The following is a 13,734-nucleotide window of genomic DNA, read 5'->3' as shown; positions in this document are numbered from 1 at the left end:
CTTCTGGCCTTCTCACTCAGGGGGTCTGGGGGACATGCCAAGATAAGGCCCGAGTGGGGCATTCTAAAGCCCACGACTCCAGATAGGGGCCCCCTTTTGCCCACGGTAAGGGCTTTCATGACCAGGGGAGACAAAAATGAGGCCCTGTGAGCCAGGCCCTATGAAGGAAGGAGGGAGCAGAAATGGCAGATTGCAGAGGAATTGAAGACCAAACAGGTGTAGCTGCCAATCCAAGCACTGTGAGTGTCACTGGAGCCTGAACCTGGCTCCTTGACACCTTGGCACGTGGGTAGATGGCGGGTGCAGCCACCTGCACCCCTTGTGAGAAGCATTTGTATGACTGTACTGCTCGTCCTCTCCTCTGCCCTCCTTCTGCCCGCTCTCTCCAACCCCCAGCCTGCAGCATCTGGCTGGGCCGTGTGCAGGGCGTCTGGCCCCAGGGACAGGTGGGGTGCGCCCAAGTGCACACCTACACAGCTATAAATAGGGAGCCTCTGGCAGCTGCTCACCCAGCTTCTCTTCCCCAGCTGTCACAGCACTGAAGCCTCTTGGACGCCTGGACCATGGACCCCGGGGAATGCACCTGCATGTCTGGTGAGTAAGGATGCCCAGTCTGGGGTCCTGGAACCTTGCACCAGCTTCCAATATGGAGCCCACAGAACTCTGATAAATATTTCTCTTCCTCCAATTAGGAGCTACCCATGGGGTTTGTCTCAGACCGGTGACCTCTGGTGTGGTGCCCACTCTGTTGCCTACCAGGCTGATTTGCTAGAATTGAGACCTTGGCTCAGGGGGCAGTTAGTGTCAGGCCCCTAGGGGCAGCCACCAGAGTCAAGGGCCTGGCAATCTGGTTTGGGTCCCTTGATGCCATTCACACCTGACATTTCATATTCCTGAGCCCCGTATCCTCATCTGAAAACTAGGGTCACTCCTCCCCAGCTGCCCACCTCCCAGGGCTGCTAAGAAAGTGCTAAAATCACAAGGCACTTGCAGAGGTCAGGGGAGTCATGGAAGTTTTATGTAGACTCCCGAGTCTCCAAATCCCCTTAATTCTGTGGAAGCACATAGCACGGGAGGAGAGAGGTCAAAGTTTGGAGGCATCTTGGGCTTTGGAAATGGCATCAAGAATTCTCATTAAGCCTCTCTGGTCCTTAGCAGGACATGTCTATATCCCAAACTTGCCAAAGAGACAAACTTCCAGCATTTGACGCTCAAACGTTGACGCTCCAAATGATAGGTAGAATGATTTTTTTTAAAGTGCAGATGGTTTTTATATGAAAAACAGTTGCAGCTCTCGCTTTAAGGTTATTTGTGTCCCTGGTCTTTCTCCTGCCCATTCAGGGTTTCTGTCTTGCCTGATGCCTTGAAAAGGTGAAGAGGGTATACAAGGCTTCCACAGTCCTTGGGGGACCTCATGCTTGGTGACTTGGCCTGGTTTAGTGGTTCTCAAACCTGATCATACCTCAGAATCATCTGGGTTGCTTTTTTTTTTTTTTTAAAGATTTTATTTATTTATTTGACAGATCACAAGCAGGCAGAGAGGCAGGCAGAGAGAGAGGAGGAAGCAGGCTCCCCGCTGAGCAGAGAGCCCGATGCGGGGCTCGATCCCAGGACTCTGAGATCATGACCTGAGCCGAAGGCAGCGGCTTAACCCACTGAGCCACCCAGGCGCCCCTGGGTTGCTTTTTAAAATATGATTCCCTTTCTCCACCCAGACTTATGAATCAGGATATCAAGGGTCAATCTCATGAATCTGCATCTTAGCAAGTATCCCAGCCGAGAGGCCCAATGCAGCCACCCCAGTTTCCATCCAGGGACTGTGGCTGGGAACCATCCAAGGGCCCATGCCCCGGGGGCGATGTTCAGGGGACATCTCCATCCTCTTGTCCAGCCACTCCCCAAAGATAGGCCAGAAACCCTGGCACCATGACAGATTGCTGCACACCTTGCGTCCCCGTTTGACCTCAGTCCTCGCGCTTAGGGCTCTGTTCTCTCTTCTAGGAGGAATCTGCATCTGTGGAGACAATTGCAAATGTACAACTTGCAACTGTAAAACATGCCGAAAAAGTGAGTTATGCTGACACGGGGCACCGTTGGCCGGAAGCTAGGAAAGTCTGTTCCCTCCCTTCCCGACCCTGCAGCCATGGTGGGATTAAGCGGGTTCTGGAGGGCTTGGACCCGTTTGGGAGGGATCTGAAATGACAGCTGAGCTGAGACCTGGGGCTAAGCTCCTAAGGGGAGGACAGCCTCACCTGGGGGTAAGGGCATCTGCGGAGTTGCGGGTGTTCGAGGAGGAAGAGGGCTTCGGGGAGATCCTGCTGTGCCCAGTGCTGAAAGGGATGGAGCATTGGCTGGGAGTCACAAGCTCTGGGTTTTATTTTTAGATCTGCCACTGACCTATGATCTTGAGCAAGCCCCTTCCCCCTCTCTGGGCAGCTGGTAAACTCCTGATGACCCTGGAGATCCCTCCTGGTTCTGACATCCCACAGCTTGCTGCCCTGGGGTTTTCTGCTAATGTGGATTGAAGCCTGTGGCCTGCTCTGCCCTTCCTACTTTCTCTTAAGTGGTGGGAGAGGACGCGGAAAAAGTTGACCCCAAACTGACCTGTCCCATCTCCTAACCCTTCCAGGCTGCTGTCCTTGCTGCCCCCCGGGCTGTGCCAAGTGTGCCCGGGGCTGCATCTGCAAAGGGGGCTCGGATAAGTGCAGCTGCTGCCCCTGAAACCCATCTGTTGTGCTGGGGGCCGAGGCCCGGGAGGCATCTGTACAGTGCCTTAGTTGAGAAGTTGGAATTATTGTACTATAGGTTATGCTTTTTATATATTTGCTCAGATGCGGTGTTGGTGAGCTTCATGTAAAGTGCTGGAAAAATAAAGGTCTCACTCATGGTTGTCTGGTGGCTCAGAGCACTGTTTTCCCCTAATCCAGCAGGACCAAGAAGGGCTGACACCATTGCGTACGGTAAGCGCCAGCCTGCACCCCTTCGGCAGGTGCTTGCTAACCCCAGGATCCCGCAGCTCTGCCTGAGGGGGCTTTCTCCTGCTGTGTGATCTTGCTTGGTGGGTGCATAGAGCAGCCCAGGAGTACTGGGGAGTCAGTGCCCCTGGGAACAGCCCTTAGCTGATGACAAACGAGAATTGGCAGATACATACCCCCCAGCATCTCTACCCTTACGGTGGGACAAATCTGAGGCAGGTTCCACACCATGCCCCCAAGAAGTCCCCAGCGGTGTAGCACTCCAGTAGCCCACAGCTATACCCCACTCATTAACCTACCCCATACTGGCTCCCTTCCCTCCCTACCTCACTTGTGTCCATTTTCCTACCAGTGTTTCCTGGGATTCCCCACCAACGAAACTCCTTGTACAGGGTCTGCTTTGGGACTAACTGAATCTTAGCCAGGCTCTCCTGGCATAATGTTGGCCCAGAATTCCTTGCTGTGTTAAGAGTGTTATTTAAGGGACTTTCACGCCGAATCACCCATGAACTCCTAGTGCAGGATATCTGAGTGGATCTAAAGAAAATCCCCAAAGCCAAGACATCAAGGACATTCGCTCCCTGGTCTGTTTATTTGGGCCCACTTTGGATGGGGTTGAGGGAACAGACAGGGGCCGGGAGAAAGTGATGCTGCTCACTGAGGTTCTTGCTGTTCCCAGAAGTCAATGTAAAGAGAGTCTGAGGTCTCTGCTGTGCCCCTCCCGCCCCCCCCCCACCTCAGATTGCTGACACACACATCAGCTTCCACCTGCTCTGGTACAAGTCCAGCCAAGCTTGATGCCTGTCGGTGCGGCCATCGTGCCTAACACAGCCCTTACAGTGCACCAGCCACTGTGCTGAGCCTTCTGCACACACACTCTCATTTACTCCCCAGGATAGCCCTGCAACAGGCTGGATTGTATGGAGGAATCCTGGATTTTTTAAAAAAATCATTTATTTTTAAATAGGTCTACATGCACAATGTACAAAACACAAAAGATCCAAAGGGTATAAGTCTCCTCCCACCTTAGTGCCCCAGTCCCTCCTCCTGAAGACAATGACAATAAGCACTTACTTGTGTAACACTCCAGGGGTATTTCCTGCCTGTACAATCACAGATGACATGCTGCCACACACACACACACACACGCGCGCGCGCGCGCGCGGCAGTGTATTATATACCTGGGGAAACTTGGTGTTTTCCCTTATAGAGTTAACTCTCTACCAAGTCCTTTTTTCCACTTAAGAGAGAAGAGCAAATAGAGGAAAAACTAAGAAGATTGAACCACAAAGAAATAGGGTGACAAAACAAGAATTAGTGGATGAAACACCATGGGAAACAAAGAGGAAACTTCACGCGTCTCTCCCATGGCAGAGCTGCCGCTAAGCCGACCTAGCCCTGCCAGGGACCATGCAGAGCACGGGCCATAAGCATCTATAAGAAACACAGCAATGAGCCTTCCTCTCCCTAAAAATGCACATATTAACTACCCTCACTCAATTTTACATGCGGTCTTAGGGAACCCCTGAACCCACTGAGCCATCTCTGGATCCCCCAGGAGATTTGGGTTAGGAATCTATGGTCCATGCATGCTATCCGTTATTTAAAAGAATAAAGTGGTCTAAGAATAGATGAAAATATGAAGCACCTACCACCTGCAAGGCACTGGGCCCAACATCTCCCCTGCATTATTTTCATTTTGATCATCACAACACAACCTCACAAGATCAATACTGTTATCAATTCCATTTTCCCCAGAGAAGGAAACCAAGGCTCACAGAGGTTATGTGACTTGCCCAAGGCTGCACAGCCAGTTTATGGAATTGAGATTCAAATCCGGATTTGCAGACTCCAAAGGCGCGCAACTGAGAGCAAGTGGAGATGCAGAAACAACTTTGTAGAAGGAGTGAGGCAAAGGCTGCCGTCCCTGGAGGCTGGCGTTGAGGAGGGGGAGCCTGGGTCCACTCTGCCCCACACCACCACCCCCAGCACAGCGTGGATAACTCAAGCTCTGGGGTAGTGTTCATTCATGCTGTCAAGGGCCCAAAAGCCGGGCCCCTCGGAGGCTGGGAGCAGCTGTCAGCTTCACCAGCCAATGTCAAGTTGGCCATCAGAGACCATCAGGCTTTTGTTTGCTTGCATTTCGAATTGCCTTCCCCTCCTTGCTATTTGTGGAGGGATCTAGTATGTATTGGCTGCTTTCCTGATCTTTTGTACAACTGTCATCCCGGGATCTCTTTTTATTATTCTCCTAGGCTAGACCCATTGTTTCTTGGCTCCACCATCATCCTCTATCTTGGGCTCCTTTCTATTTTGCTGGAGTATAATCTCAATTTTTTTTTAACCAAAAGAATGAATTCAGAGGAGTTTGGGATTCCCTCAATATCAGAAAACACTTTTTTCTCTCATGCCTGTTTGATAGTCTGGCTGGATATCAAATTTTTTAAGTTCAATATAATTTTTCTTAGGCCATTTGAAGGCATTGCTCCATTGTCTTCCAATGTTTGCCACTGCTGCTACAAATACCAATATGACGTGCCCTTTATTTTTCACTGGGCACTTTCAAGAAATTTCTCAGGCTTTTTGCAATCCTCTTAGTAATCTTTTTAGATTTTGGTCAATCAGGGGCACCTGGGTGGCTCAGTGGGTTAAGCCTCTGCCTTTGGCTCAGGTCATGATCCCAGGGTCCTGGGATCGAGCCCCGCATTGGGCTCTCCACCCAGTGGGGAGCCTGCTTCTCCCTCTCTCTCTGCCTGCCTCTCTGCCTGCTTGGGATCTCTGCCTGTCAAATAAATAAATTTTAAAAATCTTTAAAAAAAATTTTGGTCAATCATATTTTAATAGATTAAGAGCTTCTTCTGTAAACATTTATCATAATACCTTATTTATTTAAGTCCTTTCCTGAATCTCTCCAATGCATGAAAAGTTTTTTTTAAATGTTTGTTGTTAAGTTTCCTCTTTCTCGAACAATTTCTGCTTCTCTGAGCTGCAAGCAGGATGTGTGGGTGTCGGTGAGGTTTGCTGACTGGCAGGCTTGGTTCTAGCACGCCCAGGTGGGGAGCTGGCAGGCAGGTATGGCCCACCACTCAGTGCCAAAACCTAAAAGGCCCTCCTCTGACCCTTTTCCACGGGCCGCGGCCCCTCCTAGACTGGTTACTCCATTTTTCAGAGACATCTTGTAGGCTCAGCCTATGGGGAATTGGTGGAGTTTTACAAGGAGGGGGAAAGAGGCCAACCTGATGATCATGTGGCAGGCTATAGCCACGTCTTCCCTCAGTCCCCATCCTGGTTTCTGTGACCACTTCCTCTTCCACTCTCCCAGCCTGACCCCCTCAACCACCCCAAAACAAAATAACACAGAACCCCCATAGACTTCTCTACTTTTTGATCTGAGCTGTGGCTTCCTCTCCACCCATTTACTCATCAATGGGATTTGACCGATTCCAGTATTCCAGAAAAATTTTGTAACCTCTGATTCACTGATGTACTGTCCAAGTCATCCTCCCCCACACCAATTCTCAGCTCTCCTATTAGTTTGTCTTGTCCTTCCTTGTCTTTCTTTAGTTTCTTTCCGTGGATTCTCAGGAGGAGGGCGAGGTAAATGCATGTATTCCGTCTCCCATCTCGAGCCCAAACTTCCAGGCTAGGCTTCTTCATGGGATTATGATGTCCATTCTACAGGCGAGAAAACGGAGACTCGGAGAAGTTAAGTCTCTCTCCCCAAACACAGGTAGGACTAGTTGAGACGTTTGAAGACCGCGGGGTAAGATAAATTGGGGAAAAAGTCGAAGTGAAGAGTGAGCAGACTAGTTACCGGCAACCATGAGGGGTCCAACCTGAGCAGGGGAAGGAAACACCAAGGAAACAGATTTTTAGGCCAAGAAAAAGAAGAGCTTTCTCAAGGAAGAGCTGCCCAGAGCAGGAAGGTGTTGTATCAGGAGACTCACACATCACGGATTGTGCTCTTGTGCTCCTAAGGGACAATGGAAACCCATGAGAGGCTGGGACCGAGTCTGCACGGGTTTAGGACATTATCCCACTTGGATGGCAACCAGAGGAAGCCTTAGTGGGGAAAACAAGGAAAGGCAGGTAGGTCGCAGGACGAGGACGGAAGTTCCTCACGGGGACTGCAGGGGGCGCTCGACGTCCAGAGGCAGGTGCGGAGGCGGTGCTCTGAGCCTGGTGCCAGCATTGAGGTGGTACTTTCCGCCTCAGCGGTGTGTGGGGCCCAAGAGATCCCAGAAAGGGCTTAGAACCCTGACTGAGGCTCCAGGGGAGATAAATCAGGCCAAAATCTCCAAGGGCCGGTTAGGTGTAAAAAGCCCTTAACAATGTATGAACCACCCAGATTCACAAGACATGAGGCTTTTAAAATAATTTGGCAGTATGGGTCCAAGAACCATGAAATACTTTTTATTTGTCCCAGTAGCTTCATTTCTGGAAAGCTGTCTAAAGAATTTGCCACAAATTCAGGGGGAAATAAAAAAGCCTCACTCCCATGAAAAGATTCATTGCAGTACCATCCGCAATTGCGAAAAACTGGAAACGGCCTCAAGTCTTTGAGATCATTTCAAGTAACACAGCAGCACATACAACAGGATGTGATACAGCCACTAAAAATGCAAAAACGCAGGAAATAATTACGGTAAAATCTTAAGTAAATATTAGGTTACAAATTAGGTATGCAGTCATTTATTTTAAAAAAGAAGCCACACAGAATACAAACCATGGAAATGAAAATATGCCACAATGTGAACAGTGGTTGTGTTCAAGTCACAGATAAAAGATAATTTTTCATTTTCGTTCTTTTCTATTTTTCTGGATTTTCCGAAATTTACTGAGGTAGCACATTTCTTTAAAAAAAAAATACTGTTTGACAAGGGGGAAAAATGTATCCTTTGAGCCAGAAATTCCAGTGTAAGGAATGTTGTATCCTCAGGGGAAAAAAATCATGAATATACACACACGCAAAAGCTACCAAGATGTTTGCCACATCACAGGTTATAACAGTGAAGATCTGGAAATGACAAAAGTGTGTCTAAGTAGGGGACTGGTTAAATGAAGTGTGTAATGAACTAAAATAAAATTATAGAAGTGGAATTGATTTCATGGACAAATGTTCATAATCTGATAAGCAAGGAAAAAGGTCATTTATAAATCAGTGTATATGGTAGGCTTCTGTTTTCATATTTGAAAGATTTATATTTATTAATTTTTCAAAATTTCTGCAATAAACAAGGAAGAAGAAGGAGAGGGGAGCTAGACCCAGATGTTTTTGAATTTGAGGTACAGATGGTCTGAATTGTACAATTTATTTTTAGAGGCAAAGATAGGGCAGAGTACTTGAAACTGATGCTTCAGTTTGGAAAATTTGGGTCACGTGACCACAATACACATTGGCTCAATGGAGGCTTCCCTCCCTCTCCATGCCCAGCCTCATCATCCACCTTCCCTGGCAAGTGCTCTCACTTACTTTCTCATAGTTCAGTCCCTGGGCATGACTTCCCACATCTGACAGAGGATGAATCAGAGGTCTGGTGATAGGAAGTTGGTGATAAGGCAGAGGTTCTGATGCTCAACTCAAAACATGTTGTGAAAAAAACCGTCCTGGATTTGTTATAGGATAAAGTCAAGCAAGGTTTCTCAACCTCGGCACTATTGACATGTTAGGCCAGGTCTTTCTTTTGGGGGGAGGTTAGTCTGGGCCTTGTAGGATGCTAGTACCCCTAGCCTCTACCCATTAGAGGCCAGCACCAGGACAACCACCACCACCACCACCACCACTATGTTGTGACAACTAGAGTGTTCTCAGACATTGCCAAATATCCTCTGCAGGCAAAATTGCCGACCGTGGAGAACCACCAAAGGAAGGTGAGATGTGAGACAGATCTTTAGCCCTGGGTCAAGCTGGGTGGTTTTTGGGAGAAGGCGATGCTGCTGGCCCCCAGCCCTGGGTGGAGGGGAGTGGGGATCTAATGAGGAAGGGAGAGAGGGGAGATGGGTTTATGCAGAAAGCACGGGCACCACCATGTTATGTGCCTCCTGGCAACACTTAGCTTACTATGTGTGGATTTCTTTCTTTCTCTCTTTTTCTTCCTTTCTTTCTCTTTCTTTCTTTCTTTCTTTCTTTCTTTCTTTCTTTCTTTCTTTCTTTCTTTCATTCTTTCTTTCTTTTAAAGATTTTATTTACTTATTTTGGGAGAGAGAGCAACAGAGCTCAAGGGGGATGGGGAGAAGGGGCAGAGGGAGAGGGAGAAGCAGTTCTTTGCTGAGCAAGGAGCCTGATGTGGGGCTCTATCCCAGGAGCGTGGGATCATGACCCGAATGGAAGGCAGATGCTTAACCAACTGAGCCATCCAGGCACCACATGCATATGGATTTCTTATTAAATGCCTCCTTACCCAGATAGTGGGTTCTCAGAAAAGACAGACATTGTCATTGTCCTGCTGCTTTTGCACCTGCCATTCCTAACACAATGTGTGGCTTAAGGCCAGTGTTCTATAAATATTTGTGGTAGTGAAGGAGAGAATTCAAGACCACAGTGCTCATTACACTAAGCAGGATGATGGGGACCACGGGGTAACTTCATTAAGATATACATAATTTAACCTGACTCTTCCTGACCCAGCCTTCAAGGGATCCCATAAAAAAGGGTGGGCCTGAACTCAGACTCCTAGTTCTCACTTTGATTCATTCACTCGGCATTCAAAGACATTCCAGATGCGCAGGGAATTTTGCTAAGCATAGAAGGGAGGAGAGGAAAGAAACTCCTTGCTTAGGCTCTGCCTTTACAGACCTCAGAGTGTGTCAGGGAGACTGTTGGACTAACCCTCTCCCCTCTCTTACAGGGAAGAAAATATCTAGACAAAACCCATAGAAGTTGTAAGAAGGACAGTTACGTCTGGCTGCAGGCAGAAAAGACTTCCTGGAGGAGGGGTCATCGAAGCACTGTTTGTTGAGCACCTGGGACGTGTTCTGCAATCTGCTTGAAGAAACTTCAGAATGTTCACCATAAGGAGTAATAGTATAGTTCACCATAAGGAGTAAGGAGTATGATTATTCGGCAGGGCGGGGGTCGTGGGGGCTAGGGAGGGGAAAAAATGAAACAAGATGGGATCAGGAGGGAGACAAACCATAAGAAACCCTTAATCTCATGAAACAAACTGCGGGTTGCTGGGAGGTTGGGGGGGTAGGAAGAGGGTGGCTGGGTGATGGACATTGGGGAGGGTATGTGCTATGGTGAGTGCTGTGAAGTGTGTAAGCCTGATGATTCACAGACCTGTACCCCTGGCGCAAATAATACATTATATGTTAATTTAAAAAAAAAAAGGAGTATGATTATCCCCAGTGAATAGCAGAGGGAAACGGGTGAGATTCAAAATCAGGCCTGACACCAAAGCCAGTCACTCTGAAGAACTTCAGTCTTCACTCGCTGCATTCAGGAAGAAGATTCTGGCAGGATTGTCAGGGTGGTCTGGACAATATGAGCAGGACAGGACTCCCATTATCCTGATGTGGGAGCTCAGCAGACACCCAGAGTGTCTCCTGCAGTTTGGGGGCCCTGAGAGCTTTCTCCTGGTGCCCCCGCTAAAACGGACCCTTCCCTCATCATGACCCCCTCCCTGTGGAGCCATGGAGCTACTGCCCCCACCATGCACAAGACCTTCCCAGACGGGTGGCCCTTGAACTCCAACCCACTGATGCCCAAATCAGCTCAGCTGGAGCCCTGCCTCGCTCTGGGCTTCATGATCCACTCCCACCCCCAGGTCTCTCACTGAGAGGAGATGGCAGACCACCACTGTTCCTATTCTACTGAGGAGCTCCTTGGGGAAAACTTTGCATTATTGTCCTTAGATTTTGGAGTAAATCTCAGGAACCAAGCTATTGGCATGGCAGCTGGGGTCAACCTGGCCACTTTCTGAAACCTGGAAGCATGGAGGCTGCCTTTCCCTGCCGCCTCCTCCAACACTTCCCATCCCACGAGTGATCAAAGAGAAGAATAGAATCTTCCCATGGCCTTTGGAGTCCACGCAAAAGGTGCTAATGCCCAGCTAGGAAGGATGCAGGAGGGCAGGGGAGACAGAAGCAGCAGCCTCGTTGGATGCAAGCACTCAAGGGATCAGCCTACTGTAGGGCAATGTTTCCCCGATTGCTGTCCTTTGAGAACCACCTACTCGATTTTAGGCATAATCACATATCACCTGGTCTATTATTATACTTAAATTTACTTTAAAAGGAGGTCTTGTATCACTACTGCAGAGGAGAAACTGAATCATTTGCCATAAACAGGAGGTAACCATGGAGATAGAGGGCTATTAAGTTTCTAGCTAAGTTGTTCTATGCCAGGGTGAGGCTCCCTCCCCATCCTTACCCTGCCTCCTTACCCTCTCTGTGACCCCGGCCCCTTCTGCTGCTTCAGCTGCGCAGGTGGATACAGTTGCTCACTCAACATTCATTCTACTAATAAAGCCGGGTCTCCCCCAGAAATGGCTTTACTTGCAGAGAAGCACATTTGCAAATTCTTTCGGGACACCACTATTTGTCCAGGCTCCTGAACTCCTACTCAACTGTTTGGTCCCAGGACAGTAAATTAGGAGACCCTCTGAGGACAGTGCAACAGCGCAGTGCGGCCCTGGATCAAGTTCAACCCAGGGGAGGGGCTTGCTGGACTCCTGGCTTTTTTTCTGAGATCATCTCCGAGAAGATGAGCTACCCCAGGACCCTCTGAATGGCCTCCTCTGAGGCTCAATCCCAAGGAAGTCTGAGATGCCTGAGTGGGAAGGAGGGGGCAGCTCTGGCTGAGTGTGTTGGCAGGCACATTTCACCGGCAGGGAAAGTTCTAGATGCAGAAGCCTGGAGGGCTACAGGTAACAGGATGTGGGGCCACAGGAGCCTTAGGCAACATGAAAACAAACAGGAAATGAGCTGTGATGCTAGAGCTGGTGAACTCTGTCATCTGAAACAGGAAGCAGGGAGTCAGTGTTGAGAACCAACCTGGACTTCCCATTAAATACCTTGCTAGATCGCACCATAGGGTCTCCTGAGACTTTAGGTTCTCATCTTCTGCTTTTCTCTTCTTTAACTACTACTGATGCTTAGACTCACAGACCAAAACGTGTGAGACCGGCAAAGCTTGGAGGAACCAGCCTGCTCCACCCCTTATGTGAGGCTGCTTGGAGGCCCTTGGGGTAGCTCATCTTTTAGGGGACGAAGAGTTTCCAGCCAACCTTTGGAAGTGAGGGTCCAGCGCTGAGAACAGAGGCTCACTCTGCATGGGGGATATTTGGAGACACTCAACAAAACCAAAGTCTGAAAGCTCACCAGACCTGCCTTCTTTGGGAGGCAGCCTTGGGATCACGTCTAAAGAGGGAGGGATGCAGGTTCTAAGGAGGCGTCTCCTGGAAGGAAGTGAAAGCTAGGGTGGGAGAAGTGGTAAGGACCCTTTGGGAGGGCTTTTGGGGGAAATGTCCATTCTTGGGGAGGCACTGGGTGGTCCTCTCCCACGTCCACCTTTCCAACATTTTACTGCAAAGATCCTGGAATTAATTTCTCCTTTTCTTCCTCCCTCCCTCTCTTCTTCCCTCTTTCCTTCGTTCCTTCCACTGTTCTCTTTTTTAAAAACTCTGTCTCAGGGCACTTGGATGGCTCAGTGGGTTAAAGCCTCTGCCTTCGGCTCAGGTCATGATCCCAGGGTCCTCAGATAGAGCCCCACATCAGGCTCTCTGCTCTGTGGGGAGCCTGTTTCCTCCTCTCTCTCTCTGCCTGCCTCTCTGCCTACTTGTGATCTCTGTCTGTCAAATAAATAAATAAATCTTAAAAAAAAATTAAAACTGTCCCTAGGAATGCCTGCCTGGGTGGCTCAGTGGGTTAAAGCCTCTGCCTTACCTCAGGTCCTGATCTCAGGATTGAGTCCCGCATTGGGTCCTTGATCACTGGGGAGTCTGTCCCTCTCCCTGTGCCCCTCCTTGTGCACACTCTCTTTTTGTATTTCAAATAAATAAATAAATAAAAGCTTAAAGAATAATAAAACTCTGTCTCTAGATAAGCCTTTTCCCTAGGAAGCCGCTGCTACGTGAAAGGTATTTGCACTACCAGCAGGTAAACTGAGGTATCCCCATGGGGGCAGTCACCAGGGGACTGACTGTGTGAAATGCCACCACTGGCAATTCTTCTACTTCAGTACCGTTTGACCGGTTATCTAATGGTTTCCTTTGCTCTTCTGTTTCCTGGGGATTAAGTGTGTTCATTTGCTGAGCAAGGCGAGTGAGGCCCAAAGGAAGGAAGTGATCTGCTCTGGGTCCAGCTTCTGGTGGCTGCGGGCTACGTCACTCCAATCTCTGGCTCCTGTTGTCACACAGCCTCTTCCTCTTCCGTCTATTCTCTGTGTCTTACAGGGACACTTGTCATTGGATTTAAGGCCCAATCCAGGATGATCTCCTCTCAAGATCCTTAGTTGAAAAAAAAAAAAAAAAAAAGATCCTTAGTTGAATGACATCTACAAAGACCCTTTGTCCAAATAAGGTAATAGAGGTTCTGGGATTTGACACGGATCTCTTTTGGGGGCCATTTCTTCAGCCTACCACAGGTACAAGGGACTTAACAGAAGGAAACGATAAATGGAGAGCTGCTTCCCTTGGAAGCTAGGACGCAGCCACCAAGTACCACCGCTCCAGATCTCCCCCAAGTCACCCCAGGCCTGTCCTTCAGGCTTCGCAGAGCCCCGCCCCTCCCAAATTCAGTTTGCAAGTCCCTTCCATTG

The 13,734-nt window shown here is 48.9% G+C and overlaps 1 protein-coding gene across 1 annotated transcript in view; it reads left to right on the top strand.

Annotated features, from left to right (window-relative positions):
- LOC125089650 (metallothionein-4) overlaps positions 1-10,069 on the top strand; it is a 28,553-nt gene extending 18,484 nt beyond the window's left edge. Inside the window, exons 5-8 of the mRNA XM_047711997.1 lie at positions 528-594; positions 2,002-2,067; positions 2,630-2,960; positions 9,824-10,069. Of these exons, the coding sequence (XP_047567953.1) occupies positions 564-594; positions 2,002-2,067; positions 2,630-2,721 (189 nt within the window). The 5' untranslated portion in view covers positions 528-563 and the 3' untranslated portion in view covers positions 2,722-2,960; positions 9,824-10,069. The remainder of the gene's footprint in view (positions 1-527; positions 595-2,001; positions 2,068-2,629; positions 2,961-9,823) is intronic.
- Positions 10,070-13,734: the final 3,665 nt, after the last annotated feature.

The sequence above is a fragment of the Lutra lutra genome, chromosome 17 (genome assembly GCF_902655055.1).
Source record: "Lutra lutra chromosome 17, mLutLut1.2, whole genome shotgun sequence".
Taxonomy (NCBI): domain Eukaryota; kingdom Metazoa; phylum Chordata; class Mammalia; order Carnivora; family Mustelidae; genus Lutra; species Lutra lutra.
The sequence above is the reverse complement of the archived record's forward strand: the minus strand, read 5'-3'. Positions and strand labels throughout refer to the sequence as shown.